The sequence below is a fragment of the Pituophis catenifer genome, unplaced genomic scaffold (assembly GCF_029215685.1).
Source record: "Pituophis catenifer annectens isolate HBS135680 unplaced genomic scaffold, rPitCat1.0.hap2 SCAF_3, whole genome shotgun sequence".
NCBI lineage: Eukaryota > Metazoa > Chordata > Lepidosauria > Squamata > Colubridae > Pituophis > Pituophis catenifer.
This window is the reverse complement of record NW_027256883.1, coordinates 207,848,749-207,869,189: the sequence shown is the minus strand read 5'-3', so window position 1 is coordinate 207,869,189 and position 20,441 is coordinate 207,848,749. Positions and strand designations below refer to the sequence as shown.

Genomic DNA, 20,441 nt, shown 5'->3' with positions numbered 1-20,441 from the left:
CCTCTCTGTGGCAGCCCCTCAAATATTGGAAGACGGCTATCGTGTCTCCCCTAGTCCTTCTCTTCACTAGACTAGCCAGGCCCAGTTCCTTCAACCATTCATCATATGTTTTAGCCTCCAGTCCCCTCATCATTCTTGTTGCTCTTCTCTGCACTATTTCTGGTGTCTCCATATCTTTTTTATAGTTTTATAAACTCACCCAAACTGAGATCCAGTTCCAACCGTGCTGTAGGTCAATGCTCGTTCACTCTCCTGTACCTTCTGGGAAAGCAGACTAGCCAAGGCAGGAAAATAAACCCCTAATAAAGTGGACAGAGTAATAGGAAACAAAAAGACAGAAAGAAATCCCATTAAGGTATTCCTCAACTTACACCATTCATATGAGCCACTGTGGCGCAGTGGTTAGAATGCAGTATTGCAGGCTACTTCTGCTGACTGCCGGCTGCCTGCAATTTGGCAGTTTGAATCTCACTGGCTCAAGATTGACTCAACGTTCCATCCTTTTGAGATCGATAAAATGAGGACCTGGATTTTTGGGGGCAATAGGCTGACTCTGTAAACCACTTAGGGCTGTAAAGCACTGTAAAGCGGTATATAAGTCTAAGTGTTATTGTTATTTAGTGACCTTTCAAAGTTACAATGGCACTGAGGAAAATGGCCATTGACTTTTTTTTTTTAATTTGATTTATATGCCGCCCTTCTCCGGAGACTCAGGGCGGCTTACAATGCGCTAAGTAATAGCCTTCATCCTTTTGTATATTTATACAAAGTCAGCTTATTGCCCCCACAAACTGGGTCCTCAATTTATCTACCTTAGAAAGGATGGAAGGCTGAGTCAACCTTGAGCCTGGCGAGATTCGAACCTGCAGTAATTGCAGGCAGCTGGTCTTAATAACAGGGTGCTTTAGACCACTGTCCTACCAAGGCTTCTTTTCACATTCATCCCACGGTCACACAATCAAAATTCAGATGCTTGGCAACTGGCTCGTATTTATGACTGTTGCAGTGTCCCAGGGTCCCATGATCACCGCTGTGGCGGAGTGGTTAGAAGACAGTATTGCAGACTAACTCTGCCCATTGTTGGGAGTTCGATCCCGACCGGCTCAAAGTTGACTCAGCCTTCCATCCTTCCACGGTCGGTAAAATGAGGACCCAGATCATTGGGGTCAAGAGGCCAACTCTGTAAACCACTTAGGGAGGGCTGTAAAGCACTGGGAAGCGGTATATAGGTCTAAGTCAGGGGTCTGCAACCTGCGGCTCTGGAGCCGCATGTGGCTCTTTCATCCCTCTGCTGCGGCTCCCTGTCGCTCAAAATATGTGTCACAACTGCCAATGTGCGACATCCGCCGGCACATGATTTATTGAGCTTTTCGACCCATCTTTTTTTTTTTTTTTTTTTTTTTGGAGTTCAAAATGTTTTTGTTGCATGCAGAAATAAAAAAAAATGTTTTCTCTATAGCAGTTCATTGATTTCATAAATGCAACACACTATAGTTTTTTTATACATAGCATAAAGATTAAAAAAAAAAATGATATATGCAGTGTTATCTTCATTTTAGATGTCAAAAGGGTTTTGTGGCTCCCGGTGTTTTCTTTTCTGTGGGAAACGGGTCCAAATGGCTCTTTCAGTGTGTAAGGTTGCCGACCCCTGGTCTAAGTGCTCTTGCTATTATTGCTCTGAAATGAAAGGCTCCCCCCACCTCTAGGAACTAAAATAATAATAAGAGACATATTTTTTTATAACAAATTATTTTAAGTGCTATTGCTATGGCTATCAATTTTTGCCACCTTCTGACAAGCAAAGTCGATGGGGAAAGTCAGATTCCCTTAATAGCTTAACAACCGTGGTGATTCACTTAACAACTACGGCAAGAAAGGTTGTAAAATGGAACAAAACCCACTTAACAAGTATCCCACTTAGCAACAGAAATTATGGGCTCAGTTGTGGTCGTAAGTCGAGGACTACCTGGATGTCAGCACTTCAACCTGCATTTACTCTAGTAAAATCAACCTGACACTGTATCCTTTTCCTGTGGCAGCAAACTTCTACAGTAGCAAAGCTTGCCATTAAAAATGTTGTGTTATCCTTACGAGTGTGAAATAGCACTAGCAGTAGCACTTATAAACTGCTTTTACAGCCCTCTCTAAGCGGTTTATAGAGTCAGCCTATGGACCCCAACAATCTGGGTCCTCATAATAATAATAAAGTCCCTGTTATTCCAATTTCTCAGGTGAGTCAAGAGTTTGGCAACAGACTGTCTCACCTTGCAATAGTCCCATAAGGAAGCGAGTAAAGGTCATCAGAGTCAGCTGGGCGGAGCTTGAGGAAATGAGGAGGGGCGTGATGGCAGTGATGGATCCCCAGGCCGAGGCCGAGAGGAGAAGGACTTTCTCTCCTCCTATCCTGGAAAACAATTAGGAACGTTGATCAGCAAGAGCGTTTTCTGCACCCCAAAACTGCTTGTTGACCCCTTCCTTCAGGGCAGGGGGTCTCCCGAACGTGGCCACTTGAAGACTTGTGGACTTCAACTCCCAGAATTCCACGGCAGGCTAGGGAGGGAATGCTGGGAGTTGAAGTCCAGAAGCCTCAAAGTTGCCAGGTTTGGGGACCCTGTGGTTTAGTGCAAGAAGCAGAGGTTGAAAACCGGAACTGGGGCAATGACGCAAGGTGCGTGCAGAGCTGAAGAAGCTTCTTGGATGAGAAGCGAAACGCCTTCAAAGGAAAAGCAGAAAATCCCGTTGCCTCTTGAAAAAAAAGCACCTCTGGGACAACTATGACCTGGATGACTGAGAATCTCCATAGACAAGGTACATGAACCAAAATCCTTGCAGAAGGACTAAATGTTTACTTGGCCTGCCAAGCATGGGATTAAATCCAGGGGTGGGTTCTACTTACTTTACTACTGGTTCACAAAGTACTCGGACCGTCACAGGCCCCCGACACGAGTTAACGTCGAGCTGACCACGCTCCCTGCCCCCTCCCCCCAAGGTCAAACACAACCCTGAGGCAGCCCTCAATAAAAATCGAGTTTGACACCCCTGATTTAATGTAATATTGTCCATACCGGTCACTCAAGTGGCCTCCAACAACTTGGGTCAGGCAGTAACCCCAAAAGAAGCTGCTCAAGACAATCCCGGATTGTTTCTTGTCCCAGTCAAAGCGAGAGCTCATGGTGACCACACAGATGGGCATGAGGACCCTGGCGCAGTAAAGCAGGCAGGTTCCCAGCAGGAGCATCGTGGTCCATAATCGGGATTCAGGCCTGTTAATATCAGGAGAGAGAGAATATTAGCGTGTTATGTATTTAGGTACCACGGTCAAATAGTCCAGTCCTAAAAAAACCCCTCCATCCTGTAGAACAGGGGTTTCAAAACTCAAGGCCCGAGGGCCGGATTCGGCCTGTAGGGTGCTTAGATCTGGCCTGTGGGGCTGCCCTCAAAACAGCAAAAGACTGGCCGCATTGCCTCTGTCAGTGAAAATGGAGCTCGGGAGGGCTGCGCTTGGTCCTCCCAGGCTCCGTTTTCAGCTGTGACAGCCTCCTGCCACTGTCTGCCAGGGCTCAGGGATGTGGCCGGAGGCCATCGCGGCTGAAAATGGAGCTCGGGAAGCCATTTTCACTGGCAGAGCACTGGGGCCACCACAGACACCCACGACACGAGTGATGTCAAGCTGGCCATGCCCACCCTGGCCACGCCCACCCTGGCCCCCTGAGGTCAAACACAACCCTGATGCACCCCCCTGTTGTGACCCAGGCCCAAGTAGCTATTATCAGACGCAATCAGTTCTAAACAAACAGACTTTATTAGAACAGCTGAGAATTAACTCATTCTCAGCATAGTCCAAACTAATTCAAAACAAATTCTTCATAACACAGTTCTTCAGCCTTATAACCAACCTTGGTCTACTGTGGTAAACTGCCAAAGTCTTTTCTTGGCAAAAGTTCAGAAGCAGGAGACGCCGACAAGAAATAAATGCAGCAAGACGAGAAACAAATTTATCAACGTTGTTTTCCAACAAAGAGCCCAAGAGCCGTTGCTGGTCTTTTAAGCCTTATGGGACGGCCCAATCATCTCTTGGCCTTACTCCTGAGTTGTCCTTTTTACTTTAGCTGCTCTTGCCTTCTGGCAGCTGTTTTCATACGTGCACTAGGAACAGGCTCCTCCTGTTCCTCTGCCTCTCTGCTGTCAGCCTCTGGAGGCTCCGGAGTCCGCACATCACTCCTAGATGGCCCTGGTCCAGTGGTGGGTTCCTCCCGGTTCGGTCCAGTTCGGCCGAGCCGGTAGTGGTGACGATATGACGCCACCGAACCGGTTCTCCCCCCCCCCCCGCCCTGCCCCCCCACCCCCCATCCACATTATTCTTACCTTTTATTTGGTCCCACCCCCAATCTATTGCTGCCTCCTGAGTCCCAGCTGATGACTAGAGGGAAAAAAACTGTTTAAACTCTTGCTGCGGGGCTTCAAAGGGCCGTCCTACAGCTGATCAGTGTTAAAACCAAACAAATGAGTCGGGTCGTAAGTGCGAGGACCTTCCAGAAATGACTCTGACCAGCTAGCCACGCCCACCTAGTCACATGACATCCAAGCCACACCCACAAAATAAGCCACGCCCACAGAACGGGTAGTAAAAAAATTTAGAACCCACCCCTGCCCTGGTCCCATCTCTGCCTCCGACGCAGAGCCCTCATCTGGGCCTTCCCCAGCCTCCAGGACTGGCCCATGTTCTTCCTCAGCCTCCTCACTGTCTGACTCCGCTGCCAGCTCCACAGGCTGCTGGCGGACCACAACACCCTCAATGAAATAGAGTTTGACACCCCTGCTGTAGAAGGGCAGGCAAGGGGTGGAATTTGGGGTGGAGTCAGGAGAGGAATCAGCCTAGAATCATTATGTTCCCACAAGTAATCTAAGTCCAACTCCTCTTGAATTCCATCGTATCTTGCATCAATTTTGTGCTGACCACGAGTTGACTAGTCTTTTGTCTATAGACATGAGCAATAATAATATTATTAAAAATTAATAATTATTAATAATATTAGCTGGAACTTAATGTGTGGTGGGACCAACGTCGACTCTCTCTGAACATCGCTTCCAAAAGCCATAGCATGGCTATCTTCCATTTTAAAGAGAAAATTAGAAAACTCGGCTACAAGTGGTAAAATAGACTTATCATACTTTTTTTTTTAAAAAAAGTGTATGTTTGTGTATGTAAAATCCTTTTTTTTCTAAAATCAACCAGAATTTTAAAAAATGATGAATACCAAAAGGCTGCCCATCCCTAGATTAGAGGGATCCCGTAACCCAACCTGTAAATCACATTTAATAAGAAAATAAAGAGTTCAGAGGATTATGAGCTGTTTGCGAACAAATGACTAATTTTACGACCCAAATCCTCTCTTTAAGCACCCCTGAACTCCAACTTCCTTCTAAGTAGACCCACTTAGTAAATGTCACTTAATTGCCAACCTATAATTAAGTTAGTGTCACCATCGGGAACCACAGAGGCCTAATCTGAAAAGTGGGTGGGCAGAGAAACAATCTAAATTTGCAGTACCTTGGCTTTTTCAGAACTCATCTTTTTATTCCTTTTATTGTTTTATTGAGTTTTGAACAAACAGCAGTGAAACTCAGCCAATACGTTTTATAGGGTTAACTCTGCTTGCAATTCAAATATTTGCTTCCTCCTTGCAGTGTTGAAAGAAGGCATAATCCACCACAAGGCACTACCTAAGCCCTATATTTAGAATTGAATAGAATAACAAGAGTTGGACGCGACCTTGTAAATCATCTAGTCCAACCCCACCCCCCCTACCCCCAAGCAGGAGACCCTACATCATTTCCTCCAGTCTCTTCTTGAAAGCCTCCAGGGATGAAGCTCCCACAACTTCTGAAGGCAACTTCTGTTCCATTGGTTGATTGTTCTCACTGTCAGAAAACTTCTCCTTATTTCCAGGTTGAATCTCTCCTTGATCAGTTTCCATCCATTATTCCTTGTCTGGCCTTCAGGTGCTTTGAAAAAATAGCTTGACCCTCTCCTCTCTGTGGCAACCCCTCAACTATTGGAACACTGGGGGAGGAGCGGGGAGGAGAGGGGAGGGAGAGGAAGAGGAGGAGGAGAAGAGGAAGGAAGAGGAGGAGGAGGAGGAGGAGGAGGAGGAGGAGGAGGAGGAGGAGGAGGAGAAAGAAGAAGAAGAAGAAGAAGAAGGAGGAGGAGGAGGAGGAGGAGGAGGAGGAGGAGGAGGAGGAGGAGGAGGAGGAGGAGGAGGAGAAGGAGAAGGAGAAGGAGAAGGAGGAATAATGAGAGAGGACTGGTGTTGCAAATTAGTACAGTAATGATCTGAGGACATAGAATAATACAGGTGGAAGGGACCTTTGAAGTCTTCTAGTCCAACCCCCTGCACAAGCAGACCTTATACCATTTGTGACAGATGACAGTCCAGTCTCTTCTTGAAAGCCTCCAGTGATGAAGCTCCCACAACTTCTGAAGGCAACTTCTGTTCCATCAGTTGATTGTTCTCACTGTCAGAAAACTTCTCCTTATTTCTCAGTTGAATCTCTCCGTGATCACTTTCCATCCATTATTCCTTGTCTGGCCTTCGGGTGCTTTGGAAAATAGCTTGACCCCCTTCCTCTCTGTGGCAGCCCCTCAAGTATTGGAAGATGGCTATCATGTCTCCCCTGGTCCTTCTTTTCACTAGACTAGCCAGGCCCAGTTCCTGCAACCATTCCTGCAATTTAGGACAGTCCAGATGTCGCTAATACTACAGGTACTACTTGTCTTAAAACAATTCTTTAAGTAATCGTTCAAAGTTACAGCGGCACTGAAAAAAGTGACTTAGGACCGTTTTTCACACTTACAACCGTTGCAACACCCCCATGGTCACGTGATCAAAATTCAGATGCTTGGCAACTGATTTCAGATTAACAGAGTTGGAAGGAACCTTGCAGGTCATCTAGTCCAACCCACTGCCCAAGCAGGAGACCCTACATCTGCCTCTACCTAGGATCAAACTCACAACCTCCTGATTGTGAGGCAAGAGCTCCACCTCTAGGCCCCAGAGCCAGATTTCATATTTGTGACGGTTACACTGTCCTGGGGGTCACAAGATCCCCTTTTTGCGACCTTCTGATATGCCAGGTTCACTTAACCACCATATAACTAGTTTAACACACTGCACCAATTCACTTAACAACTGTGGCAAGAAAGGTCGTAAAATGGGGCAAAACTCACTGAACAAATGTCTCGCTTAGCAACAGAAATGTTGGGCTCAATTGTGGTCGTAAGGCGAGGACTAAACTTGTACAGGAAAGACTTTGATTCAACTCTACTCTAAATTCCAACTCTTAAATGATAGAATGCAAAATGTATTAACCCATATTTTTTTCCCTTGAGTTTTGAACAACGGTTACCACACTGAAACTTGGCAAATACGTTTTATAGGATTAACCCTGCTTGCAATTCAAACAATTAGCTTCCTCCTTGCACTGTTGAAAGAATGCGTAATCCATCACACAACAGTTTTTCACAACCTTGACAACTTTAAGCTGTGTGGACTTCAACTCCCAGAATTCCCCAGCCTTACTTACACAACCTAAGGCAGCCCAGATGTTACTATGCTACAACTCTCATCATCCATCCCCACTGGCCCTAGCTAAGGAAGATGGGATCTGGAGTTTAGAGGCTCCCAGTTTTACCCATTCCTAGCCTGGGGGAAAAAAAAAGGATTGAGGATTTCCCCAAGCTGATGCCTTCCGGCCATTTTGTGCATTCCAAGCCAACATGGCTGCCACCGTGCAAGCAAGGAATTCTGGGAGATTTAGAACAAAACAGCTGCGAAGCACAGCTGGGAAGGCCTAGATAGTCATAAAAAGACCAAACCTGCCTGCAATCGCCTCTCACAACCTTATAAAGTTAACAACATGTCCCCTTTTATTCTCTTCCTACAACCTCTTTTGCTTAGAAACATCCAGGCTAAAGTTTCCAAAAACCAATTCACCATTTGGTGCCATTTTGATGCACATTTCAAACCCTCTGAGTTCCATTCATTCTTCCCCAACTTGGGCTCATGGGTGGTCTTAGTTCCCAGAATTCCCTAGGCCCTTCCTGGCTGCTGCTAAGTATTCTGGGACTTGAAGTCCACACTGCTGGAAAGCAACCTGGCCACGAAAGGCTGGCTGATCTACTTAGATTTTCCTCCAAAAAAACTTAAAAGTAAATCTGATGTTTGTCCGTTATGATGGCAGCCACGTTGGCACAACCCACATAGCCCACCTCGGAGTTAAATAGAATCAAACCTCTAACCAAGAAAAAAGACACCGGGCAACACGGGAAATCATGGCTGGCTGTAGTTTCCCAGGTCGTGTGTGTGTGTGTGTGTGTGTGTGTGTGTGTGTGTGTGTCCGTCCGCTATCCCAGCATTCTTTGAGGCAGCTGGCTTTTCCTGCTCCTTGCCTGGAGGCCTGTTGGTTGCAGACAGGCAAAAATGGAATTTTAATGCCTTGGGGTGACCCAGTTAGGGTGAAGCTCAGGAATGGCACCTCAGAAAGAAGGACAGACCATCCTTTGCTCCTTCCAGGCTTTGAGGGAGGGAGGGAGGAAGGAGACATAAGGCAAGACAAGGCAAGATACAGTAAGGAAGGGGAAGGGGAAGGCAAAGGGGAAGGCGAAGGGGAAGGGGAGGCGAAGGCAAGGCAAGGCAAGGCAAGGCAAGGCAAGGCAAGGCAAGGCAAGGCAAGGCAAGGCAAGGCAAGGCAAGGAAAGGAAAGGAAAGGAAAGGAAAGGAAAGGAAAGGAAAGGAAAGGAAAGGAAAGGAAAGGGGGAATAAGTAAGAAGGAAGGAAGGAAGGAAGGAAGGAAGGAAGGAAGGAAGGAAGGAAGGAAGGAAGGAGACATGAGGCAAGACAAGGCAAGATACAGTAAGGAAAGGGGAAGGGGAGGAAAGGAAAGGAAAGGGGGAGTAAATAACAAGGAAGGAAGGAAAGAAGGAAGGAAAGAAGAAAGAAGGAGACATGAGGCAAGACAAGACAAGATACAGTAAAGAAAGGGGGAGGGGAGGAGAGGAGAGGAGAGGAGAGGAAAGGAAAGGAAAGGAAAGGAAAGGAAAGGAAAGGAAAGGAAAGGAAAGGAAAGGAAAGGAAAGGAAAGGAAAGGAAAGGAAAGGGGGAGTAAGTAACAAGGAAGGAAGGAAGGAAGGAGACATAAGGCAAGGCAAGGTAAGATAAAGCAAGGTAAGGAAAGGAAAGGAAAGGGGGAGTAAATAACAAGGAAGGAAGGAAGGAAGGAGGAAAAGAAGAAAGAAGGAGACATGAGGCAAGACAAGACAAGATACAGTAAAGAAAGGGGGAGGGGAGGAGAGGAGAGGAGAGGAGAGGAAAGGAAAGGAAAGGAAAGGAAAGGAAAGGAAAGGAAAGGAAAGGAAAGGAAAGGAAAGGAAAGGAAAGGAAAGGAAAGGAAAGGGGGAGTAAGTAACAAGGAATGAATGAAGGAACGAAGGAGACATAAGGCAAGGTAAGATAAAGCAAGGTAAGAAAAAGAAAAGAAAGAGTAAGTAAGAAGGGAGGAAGGAAGGAAGGGAGGGAGGGAGGAGGGAAGGAAGGAGAGAGGGGAGGAGGGGGCTGAGAGGGAGGGAAACAAGGAAGGAAGGAAGGAAGGAAGGAAGGAAGGAAGGAAGGAAGGAAGGAAGGAAGGATGGAAGGAAAGCAAGCAGATATACCATCGCAGGATAATAGTCTAGCTTAGTGGCCACTCCTGGCCCCCACCCACCCACCCACCCACCCACCCTGTCATTTTCCTGGAGGACTAATCAATGTGTTATGTTATTGACTGCACTTCCAACCAGTATTCTCCTTGTTTAACTTCCCTGCCCACAACAACAACTCTGTGAGGTGGGTTGGGCTGAAAGAGAGAGCATGGCTTAAATTCATCTGAGGGCATCCAAGTAGGGATTCATATCCAGTATTTTTTTTATTTTTTTTTGTAATGCTGACTAACAAAGGAATCACTATAGCACACTGCCCTCCCAGCCAAAACAACAGCCCTCAGGCTGAACACCTACAGAGATTCTCAGTCATCCAGGTCATGGTGGTCCCAAAGGGGCTTTTTCAAAAGGCAACTGGACTTTCTTCGTTTTTCTTTGAAGACGTTTCGCTTCTCATCCAAGAAGCAGCTTCGGTCAAAACCGAAGATGCTTCTTGGACGAGAAATGAAACGTATTTAAATGAAAAACAATAACACCGCAGAAAATCCAATTACCTTTTGAAAAAGCACCTTTGGGATGGCCATTAAGCTGGACTGGGAAGGTATGTTCTACAGCTGCCGGTTCTGACCACTTCTGGAGAACCGGTAGCAGAAATTCTGAGTAGTTTGGAGAACCGGTAACTACCACCTCTGACTGGCCCTGCCCCCATCTATTCTCTGCCTCTCGAGTCCCAGTTGATCGGGAGGAAATGGGGATTTTGCAGTAACCTTCCCCTGCCACGCCCACCAAGCCACGCCCACCAAGCCACATCCAGAGAAGTGGTAGTAAAACATTTTGAAACCCACCACTGTGCCAAAGCTGAACTAATGTGAATGATGCAGGATAGGCTATATGAACACTAAAGGGCCCTCCTTATTCACATTATTGTAAGAAAGAAATGTGCTGGTTGGGAAGAACAATACTTGTTTGGAAGATTACACTAAGTCAGCTAAATTACATCCTGGGTAATATATATATATATATATCTTCTGAAGGGGCCTAGTTGTCAAGGACATCCTGGGTAACATATATATATATATATATCTTCTGAAGAACCTAGTTGTCAAGAATGTAAGGATATCCATATGGAACAAGAAGTTACTTATTATCAAAGGAAGCCATAAATCTACGCATCAGCGGATACAGAACTAAGGAGGATGTTTAGCTAAAATTATCTCGTGTACTATAAATTAAGGCAGGAATTTAGTAAATAAAAAATGTCAATTATCATGTAACGGATGTATGTTAACCAGAATCCTTTGTCTTGGATATGTATAAAAGCAGTTATATCAGGGCTCTTTCCTTTGTTCAGAATGGCAGATACAAATCTGGTTCTGAAACTGCACAAATAAACTGGCTGATCAAGGAATGTTGTTTGGTCCCATCATTCTACAACAGAACCAGGAACAGACTCTGGGTTCATCTGAGCCATGTTCTGGGCTGGGACAACATGATTTAACCTCTCCCATAAATGAAGTCAGCAGGTCTACTAAAAACCACCCAGTTACCTTTGTGGCTGCAGGTGTACTTGTGTTGTTGTTGTTTTTTAACGGATCAATGCACATAGACAAGTTCATTTTTTAAAAAAGTAAAATAAAATGAGGGAGGCGTTCACAAAACTACCTCGTATAAATTCCTGCATCTTCCTCCTCCTTCTAGAACAAAAGCACCTTTTCCTGTTTGTCTTGCCGCCTTCAAAGCAAACAGGCTATAATCTTTAACTAAGCAGTAGAAAAATCCCATGGGGGGCCCCGAATGATTAACCAAACCACGGACCCAGGTTCAATTCTGATTTTATCCCTGCTGCCTTGGAGACAAGGCAAAATAAGGGCATGAAAAAGACACTAAACTTGTATCAAACTCTGTGATTTTGTGTAAGTGGTATGTGTGTGTGTAAAAGAGGAAGAAGAGAGGGAGGGAAGGAGAGAGAGGGAAGAGGGAGAGAGGGAGGAAGGGAGAAAGATAGAAAGAGAGGGAGGGAGGGAAGAGAGGGGAAGGGTGGGAGAGAAGGAGGGAGAAAGAGAGAGAGGGAGGGAGAAAGAGAGAGGGAGGGAGAGAGAGAGTGGGAGGGAAGAGAGTGGAAGGGAGGGAGAGAGGGAGGCAGAAAGAGAGAGGGAAGAGAGAGGAAGGGAGGGAGAGAGGAAGGGAGGCAGAAAGAGAGAGAGGAAGGGAGGAAGGGAGAGAGAGAGAGGAAGGGATGGAGGGAGGGAGAAAGAAGGAGAGAGAGTGGGAGGAAAGAGAGAGGAAGGGAGGGAGAGAGAGAGGGAGGGAGAAAGAGAGGGGGAGGGAGAGAGAGGGAGGGAGGGAAAGACGGAAGAGAGAGGAAGGGAGGGAGAGAGGGAGGGAGGGAGAAAGAGAGGGAGGGAGAAAAAGAGGAAGGGAGAGAGAGGGAGGGAGAGAGGGAGGGAGAGAGAGAGAGAGAGACATCCAGAAGAAAATTTCCTCCCTCTGTCTTTGATTTTGATTCATCATTGCAAAATCCAACTCAGATACTCTACATGTCAGTGAACTGCTTTTATTGAATGTCCACAAAACAGTTGGGAAACAGACGTGAACCAACAAACGTCCACGTTTTCCAGCTGCTCAAGCAAGAGTTCACGGCTGAGGCTAAGAAACAACTGCCAAATTGGTTTCTAGGTAGTAAGGAAGGAAATAAACTTGAAGATAATCCGCGGTTACTCAGTCGATGCAGGCTAATTAAGGCCGTCATGGTTGTATTAACACTCACGGATTTTCAGTTTGTCAACTGATGTAATTGTTTCCAATAGGAAGTTTTATTTAGAGACTTCCACGTTTGCACCTAATTGTGGCTGAAACATTTTCTGCAGTGTTCTCATGATGTTGCCTTTTTCTCATTCCCTAGCCAGCCTCCAGAAGAGATCCTTAGCCATACTGGGTTTCCTCCTTTATTCCAACGCAAATTTTGCCATGGATACAATCTGATGCAGTTCTTAGAATAGAATAGAATAGAATAGAATAGAATAGAATAGAATAGAATAGAATAGAATAGAGTAGAGTAGAGTAGAGTAGAGTAGAGTAGAGTAGAGTAGAGTAGAATAGAATAGAATAGAATAGAATAGAATAGAATAGAATAGAATAGAATAGAATAGAATAGAATAGAATAGAATAGAATAACAGAGTTAGAAGGGACCTTGGAGGTCTTCTAGTTCAACCCCCTGCTTAGGCAGGAAATCCTACACCACTTCAGACAAATGGTTATCCAACATCTTCTTAAAAACTTCCAGTGTTGGAGCATTCACAACTTCTGGAGGCAAGTTGTTCCACAATTAATTGTTCTAACTGTCAGGAATTTTCTCCTTAGTTCTAAGTTACTTCTCTCCTTGATGAGTTTCCACCCATTGCTTCTTGTTCTACCCTCAGGTGCTTTGGAGAATAGTTTGACTCCCTCTTCTTTCTGGCAACCCCTGAGATATTGGAACACTGCTATCATGTCACCCCCTAGTCCTCCTTTTCATAAGACTAGACATACCCAGATCCTGCAACCGTTCTCTGTATGTCTTAGCCTCCAGTCCCCTTATCATCTTTGTTGCTCTTCTCTGCACTCTTTCTAGAGTCTCAACATCTAAGTCCAATATTTTCTCAAGCTGGAGAACTTGTGGACTTCAATTCCCAGAATTCCTCAGCCAGCAGAGTTTTCGGGTTCAACGGACATTTGCACGCTATTTATTTATAGGGCATCAGTTCTCAAAGCGTGGTCCTTGAGACCCTTTCAAGGGCTCCGTGAAGTTAAATAAAATACATGTTTTTAAATTTCCTAATTTTAATTTCTCATACAGTATAGATTGATAGACAGAAGTCACGTCAACCAAAGCTTCTGGAGTCCTCAATCAATTTTTGAGGTTGAGATTGGACAACTATTTGTCTGAAATGGCATAAGGTTTCCTGCCTGAGCAGGGGGTTGGACTAGAAGACCTCCAAAGTCCCTTCCAACTCTGTTATTCTGTTCTGTTCTGTTCTTTGTGGCAGCTCCTCAAACCTATCATGTCCTTCTTTTCATTAAACTAGATATGCCCAATTCCTGCAACTATTCTTCATATGCTTTAGCCTCCAGTCCAGAGGTGGGTTTCAGCAGGTTCTGACCAGTTCTGGAGAACCGGTAGCAGAAATTTTGAGTAGTTCAGAGAACCGGTAGTAAAAATTCTGACTGGCCCTGCCCCCATCCATTCTCTGCCTCCCAAGTCCCAGCTGATCGGGTGGAAATGGGGATTTTGCAGTATCCTTCCCCTGGAGTGGGGAGGGAATGGAGATTTTATTTATTTATTTATTTATTTATTTATTTATTTATTTAATTAATTAATTTGTATACCGCCCTTCTCCCAAAAGGGACTCAGGGTGGTGAACAGCCAAAATTAAAATACATACAATACAAAAGTTAAGATAATTAAAAGAGATTAAATAAATCAGCCTCCCAATTTAAAACCCCAAGTCTATAAAACTTAAAAAATCCCGTTAAAAACCCTTTAGGCTAGGCCGGCTTGCTGGAATAAATAAGTCTTCAGGGCCTTACGGAAGGCCTCCCGGAGGTCCGGGATCAGTCGTATTCCAGGAGGTAGCTCATTCCACAGGGCAGGTGCCCCCACAGAGAAGGCTTTTTGCAGTATCCTTCCCCTGCCACGCCCACCAAGCCACACCCACAGAACCGGTAGTAAAAAAATTTGAAACCCACCACCGCCCCTAATTATCTTTGTTCCTCTTCTCTATCTGGCCATGCTAGTTACAGCTGGGTGGTGTCTGGCAAATTTTAGCTGTTTTGATAAGCTAAAGAAGTTCAGATCTATTTGGAGGAGAACTCACCAGGAAACCCTCAGGCCATATGTTAAATTAGGAAGCTAAGAAGAATATTACTGGAAAAGAGTAATAGCGAACCCTTTCTATATTATTACTAACAAAACTGCATGGAAACTCCATTGAAATCAAGCAAAGCTCCGGAACAGGAATGTCCACGGGTCACATGCAGCCCTAATGCAGCCTCACCAGATCATAAATGTCTTAACATTATTATTATGTGATTTATACACATTAACCATATTATATATTTTAGATGTGCCCCAAGACAATTCTCTTCGCTCCATGCGGCCCAGGCAAGCCAAAAGTTTGGACACCCAAGAAAGTTTATAATGCTATCCAAGTATCGGTATCTACGTGGGTAGACTGGTAGTCCTCAATTTATGACCACAACTGGGATTGGAATTTCCATCATCATTCGGGGGGGACGGGGTGTATCATAAAGCGAGTCATTACATGACCGGACCTCATTTTACAACTCTTTTTTTTTTACTGGGGTCGATAAGCCAATTGCCACAGTCTTTAAGACAATCACATAGTCGTTTAGCAATAGTCATTTAGAGGGGTGGGCTGCTGGGGCTTCGCAGGGGTTCGGGAGAACCTCTAGCTAAGATTCTGTGCAGTTTGAAGAACCCCCAAATCCCACTCCTGGCTGGCCCCTCCCATCCTGCCCAGGGGTGAGTTCTAAATTTTTTTACTACCGGTTCTGTGGGCATGGCTTATTTTGTGGGTGTGGCTTGGAGGTCATGTGACTAGGTGGGCGTGGCTAGCTGGTCAGTCATTTCTGGAAGGTCCTCGCACTTACGACCAGTCCTCGCACTTACGACCCGACTCATTTGTTTGCTTTTAACACTGATCAGCTGTAGGACGGCCCTTTGAAGCCCCGCGGCAAGAGTTTAAACAGGTTTTTTCCCTCTAGTCATCAGCTGGGACTCAGGAGGCAGCAATAGATTGGGGGTGGGATCAAATAAAAGGTAAGAATAACGTGGGGGGGGTGGGGGGGGGAGAACCGGTTCGGTGACGAAGTCACCGCTACCGGCTCAGCCGAACCAGACCGAACCGGGAGGAACCCACCACAGATCCTGCCCCACCCCTCCCAGGAGTTCCCACGCGGCCTGTTTTGGATGCAGGTAAGCGCAGGTTGCGCGTGGAGGTTTGGGAAGGGCAAAAAACGGACCTACCGGAAGTTCAGAAAGGCCGGAAACGGGCCCATTTCTGGCCTCCAGAGAGCCTCCGGAGCCTGAGGAGGCCATTTTTGCCCTCCTGGAGGCTCAAGGAAAGCCTCCAGAGCTCAGGGAGGGCAAAAATGCCCCCCACCCCCTGTGGTGCAGGAAGCTGACTAGGCCACGCCCACCATGGCCACGCCCACCCAGCAACCAGGCAGAGAACCCCTTGCTAAAATTTTTGAAGCCCATCCCTGAACGGGAGCCACTTCCAAACTTCCCAGATTCTTATGATTGTGGGTGTGGCGTGAAGGTCATGTGAAGACGAGTCATAATGTGAGGACGGATCATAAATCACTTTAACTGAGGTCATAATTAAAGAGTTGCAAGTGGAGGACAACTTCTATAAGTTTTGACTCATTCATTCATTCATTCATTCAATTTCTATAGCCACCCATCTCAAACAAACAATTGTAGACAGCTATAGAAATTGAATACAGAAATAAATACATATTTGTATTTATTATTTTATTGTACCATGATAAGTGGGCATTATTGTTTATTCTTTTGTATCTTCGTTCGGTAAGCTCATCAGATTCCCAAACGATCTTGCAATGGTTTGTCGCTTGTGGGCAGTCTTAAATTCCTAGCTTTCATCTCTTCTACTTTTGGAGTCTTGGTATCGATTTGACCACGAGATCCTTCTTGGTCTAAACTAGGACACAGGTAGTTCTTGACTTGTGACCTTTCAAAGTTATGGCAGACCCCAAAAGAGGTACTTACAACTCGGAGTCAAAGTTCCAACAGCCTCCCAGAAGAGCCGGCTGGGAAATTCTGGGAGTTGAAGTCCACGCATCTTTATTTATTTTATTTATTTTATTTTATTGAATTTGTATTCAATAAAAGGAAGGACTCAGGGCGGTGAACAGCCATAGAATAAAACATATAGATACAAAATTTAAAATAAACTAAAATGAATTAAATAATTTGGCTGAACAAATTTAAAACCCCAATAATTTAAAACCAAATTTAAAATTTCCATTTAAAAAGGGGAAAGACTTAGGTCAGGCCAGCTTGACCTTAAAGTTGCCATGGCTGAGAAACACTGTAACGTCACTTGTCAGGACTCCAAGGGGAGGTCACCCATTTGGATCTAGTCTAATCCAGCGGCCCCAAACCTTTTGGGCACCAGGCACCGGTTCCATCAAGAGGTTTTTCCATGGATCGGAAGGGGCATGTTTTCGTATGCTGCCTGCATCCCACTTTTGTGGCCTGCCAGCGGCCAGCGGATCTGGTAGCAGATTCGGACAGTGAGGAGGTTGGGGAGGAACATGGGCCAGTCCTGGAGTCTGGGGAAGGCTCTGATAAGGGCTCTGCGTCGGAGGTAGAGATGGGGCCAGGGCCGCCTGACAGTTGTCACCTGCCTTCGGAGTCAAACATCAGTGAGGCAGAAGAACAGCTGGATCCTGTTCCCAATATGCGAAAGCGCAGAGCTGCCAGGAGAAGGGAACAGCTAAGGAACAAGGGTCGACTCAGGAGTAAAGCCACAGGTAGACAGTGAATGGCCCCTCCCATAGGGACTAAAGAGGAGTGAACGGGAGGGGAGTTTGCAGGAGACAATTAGTTCAATTCATTAGAGTGACGATCTGTTCCTGACTTCTTGCCAAGTATTGTCTGCGTTTGGAAGATATCAGCCTCACAGCTCTCCAAGCCTGATAAAGATCTGTAGCTGTGAAATCTCTGGAAAGACTGTTAGCCGGGACTTTGCTTGAGAGGAATTCCCTTTAAACTAAATAAAAGGGGTTTTATCGGGGTGAGGAGTCGGCTTCATGCTTTTGGGAAATTTAGATCAGAACACCCAGAGATGGGACTTCGCTTGTTTACGTGGCCCGGTTTCTGGCATGCCGTAGCTCGGTGCCAGTTCACGGACCGGGGATTGAGGACCCCTGCTCTAAAGCCTGACATTTAGCTACACTTCTGATTTTTTTCCATGCAGGTTGTCAACTCTGAATCGAACCTGGCTGAAGCCATCTTTGGCTGCTTCACAGTTGCCACATACTATGGCGGGGGAGGATGAGGAGGAAATAGCTAGACCATCTCATAGACAAAACAAAGAGCTCTCCCATGGGAACCAAGGTCATGCCAACAGGTGGCAGTAGGAGGAGGAGCAGAAGTAATCGAGGGAGCTCTCCAACTGCTTTAATTGGACGATGGGATCTGTGACACCTGACCTGGGGAGGGAAACTTTTGTTCTTTTAATTATATGGCAACCGCGGGAAACTTTTGGAGTTGGTTTCCACTGGCTGTGCCGATATGATGTGTCCAATAAACATGTTCTCTGAGAAACGTTCAGAATTCTTTGGAATTCTGATTTCTTTGGTTGCGTTACTCGGAATGCTGACATGGGGTTGGATTAGGTTTGCCTTTTTTTTTTTTTTTTTACATATATTTACAGAAGCGACAATACTCAGCAGTGATTTCCCAAACGTATGAATGAAGTTAGTGTTCTGCTAGGAGGAAAGGGGAATTTTTGAAGTCTTTAGAGATACGGTACTTTACGGAGTATAAAACGCACTTTTTCCCTCCCATAAAAGAGGGTGGAAATGTTGGTGCATTTTATACACTGAATATAGACATTTTTGGCCTCCTAAAGCCCCGCCCCGCATGTCCCGTTATTGTAAAAAATGGGCCCGTTTTCACATTAACGTGGCGTGCTGAGGCTTTGGGAGGCCCGCAGAGTGCTCCTGGGGGGCTGGGGAGGGCGAAAACTTTTTTTTTTTTTCTTGCTTACTTCTTCAAAATCTTGGTACCTCTTATACACCGGTGCGTTTTATAGTCTGAAAAATATGGTATGTTTAAATTGCTTTCTGGGCTATGGTGTGGGTCCATCATGGCGAACGGATGGCACGTGTGCCAAAGGTGTCACACAGAGCCCTCTCTTTGGGCACACGAGCCATCGCCCCAGCTCAGCTCTGCCGCGCATGCATGCATGCCTCCTACCGGCCAGCTGGTCTTCAGGTCTCTGCCGCACATGCGCAGGGGCGGGGCACATGTGGGGGTGCCACACGCGCATGCAGGGGGCAGGGCCATTCAGGGTGGCGCGTACGCATGTGTAGGGGTGACGGAGCGCATGCAGGGGGGAGCGCTTTGGGCACTCGGTCCGGAAAAGGTTAGCCATCACTGGTGTAGCTAGTCCTCTATTTACGACCACAGCCAAGCCAAAATTTCCATTGCTATGCAAGGCAGTGATTAAGCTGTGTCCCATATTGCGACCTTTCTGCCGTGGTTGTTGAGCAAATCACTACAGCTCTTAAATCAATTACGGGGTCAGTAAAATAATCTGGCTTCCTTCGTTGCTGGTCAGAAGCTCCCCAGGAAGGCTGCAAATGGCAATCAAGTGAGCCCAGCACATTGCAACCATTGTAAAGCCATAAAGATTGCCAAGCATTCGAAGTTTGATCAACTAACTATGGGTGTCTATGGAGATTCTCAGTCATCCAGTTCCTGGTTGTCCCAAAGGTGTTTTTTTTTCAAGAGGCAACTGGACTTCCTTTGTTTTTCCTTGAAGGCTTTTCACTTCTCATCCAAAAAGCTTCCTCAGTTCTGAAGAAGAAGCTGTACTGAAGAAGGACCGAAGAAGCTTCTTGGAAAGTCCAGTTGCCTTTTGGAAAAAGCACCTTTGGGCAGGGGTGAAATGTAAAATTTGTTACTACTGGTTCTGTGGGCGTGGCTTGATGGGGGGGGGTAATGTGACTGGGTGGGCGTGGCCAATTTTTCTTTTTCTTTTTTAACATTTCAAAGCATTTTTTCTAATGCTTTGAAAAGCCTCTGCCGATCAGGCAACTCAGCTGGGATCGTCAGAGACTTTTCAAAGCATTTTTTTTACCACCTCTTCGGCCAAGAGGTTGCAGAAAAAAATGCTTTGAAAAGCCTCTGACGATCCCAGCTGAGCCACGCGATCATCAGAGGCTTTTTTTTTTTACTTTTAAAAGCATTCTTTCGTCGGAAGAGGTTATAGAAAAAATGCTTTTAAAAGAAAAAAAAAAAGCCTAACTGTGAAAAGTGCAGTGGTGGGATTCAGCCAGTTTGCACCACTTCGGGAGAACCAGTTGTTAACTTTTTGAGCAGTTTGGCAAACTGGTTGTTGGAAGAAATTATTAGGGCAGAGAACCGGTTGTTAAATTACTTGAATCCCACCACTGGAAAAGTGGTCATGTCACATTGGCCAGTGCCACTGTAACTTTGAACAGTCACTAAACGAATTGTTGTAAGTGTTAATACCACTTTATAATGCCTTGGTAAGGCCACACTTGGAATACTGCATTCAGTTTTGGTTGCCACGATGTGAAAAAGATGTGGAGACTCTAGAAAGAGTGCAGAGAAGAGCCACAAAGATGATGAGGGGCCTGGAGGCTAAAATATACAAAGAATGGTTGCAGGAACTGGGTATGTTTACTGTAGTTTAATGAAAAGAAGGACTAGGGGAGACATGATAGAAGTGTTCCAATATCTCAGGGGTTGCCACAAAGAAGAGGGAGTCAAGCTATTCTCCAAAGCACCTGATGGCAGGACAAGAAGCAACGGGTGGAAACTAATCAAGGAGAGAAGCAACTTAGAACTAAGGGAGAAATTTCCTGACAGTTAGAACAATTAGTCAGTGGAACAACTTGCCTGCAGAAGTTGTGAATTCTCTAACACTGGAAGTTTTTAAGAAGACGTTGGATAATCATTTGATAAAC

At 45.7% G+C, this 20,441-nt stretch overlaps 1 protein-coding gene across 1 annotated transcript in view; it reads right to left on the bottom strand.

The window, feature by feature from the left end:
- The window catches only part of SLC17A9 (solute carrier family 17 member 9), a 38,353-nt gene that overhangs the window by 17,405 nt on the left and 507 nt on the right, over positions 1-20,441 (bottom strand). Inside the window, exons 2-4 of the mRNA XM_070940129.1 lie at positions 3,066-3,263; positions 2,265-2,404; positions 200-299 (exon numbers count right to left, since the gene is read on the bottom strand). Of these exons, the coding sequence (XP_070796230.1) occupies positions 200-299; positions 2,265-2,404; positions 3,066-3,263 (438 nt within the window). The remainder of the gene's footprint in view (positions 1-199; positions 300-2,264; positions 2,405-3,065; positions 3,264-20,441) is intronic.